General features: G+C 64.8%; 1 protein-coding gene across 1 annotated transcript in view; it reads left to right on the top strand.

The window, feature by feature from the left end:
• The window catches only part of LOC103614559 (zinc finger protein 362), an 8,570-nt gene that overhangs the window by 5,790 nt on the left and 2,524 nt on the right, over positions 1–256 (top strand). The window contains exons 4-5 of the mRNA XM_017732705.1: positions 43–106; positions 240–251. Of these exons, the coding sequence (XP_017588194.1) occupies positions 43–106; positions 240–251 (76 nt within the window). The remainder of the gene's footprint in view (positions 1–42; positions 107–239; positions 252–256) is intronic.

A 256-nucleotide genomic window follows, 5' to 3' on the forward strand; every position in this document is an offset into this window, starting at 1 on the left:
GGCAGCCAGTGATGCTCCATAACCACCCCCCTCTCTCCCCAGGATGGCGGAGCCTCGCTTCAACAACCCCTACTTCTGGCCGCCCCCCCCCGCCATGCCCAGCCAGGTAGGACCCCTGCACTGGGATTTTGGGAGGAGGGAGGATGAATGGATGTGGAGAACACCAAGGGGGAGGCTGGGGGTCCCGAGGGTCCTGGTTCCTCTGCCCTCACCCACCTCTCTGCCTTCTCCCCCCTCAGCTGGACAACCTGGTCCT

The sequence above is a fragment of the Corvus brachyrhynchos genome, unplaced genomic scaffold (genome assembly GCF_000691975.1).
Source record: "Corvus brachyrhynchos isolate BGI_N302 unplaced genomic scaffold, ASM69197v1 scaffold215, whole genome shotgun sequence".
Lineage (NCBI taxonomy): Eukaryota > Metazoa > Chordata > Aves > Passeriformes > Corvidae > Corvus > Corvus brachyrhynchos.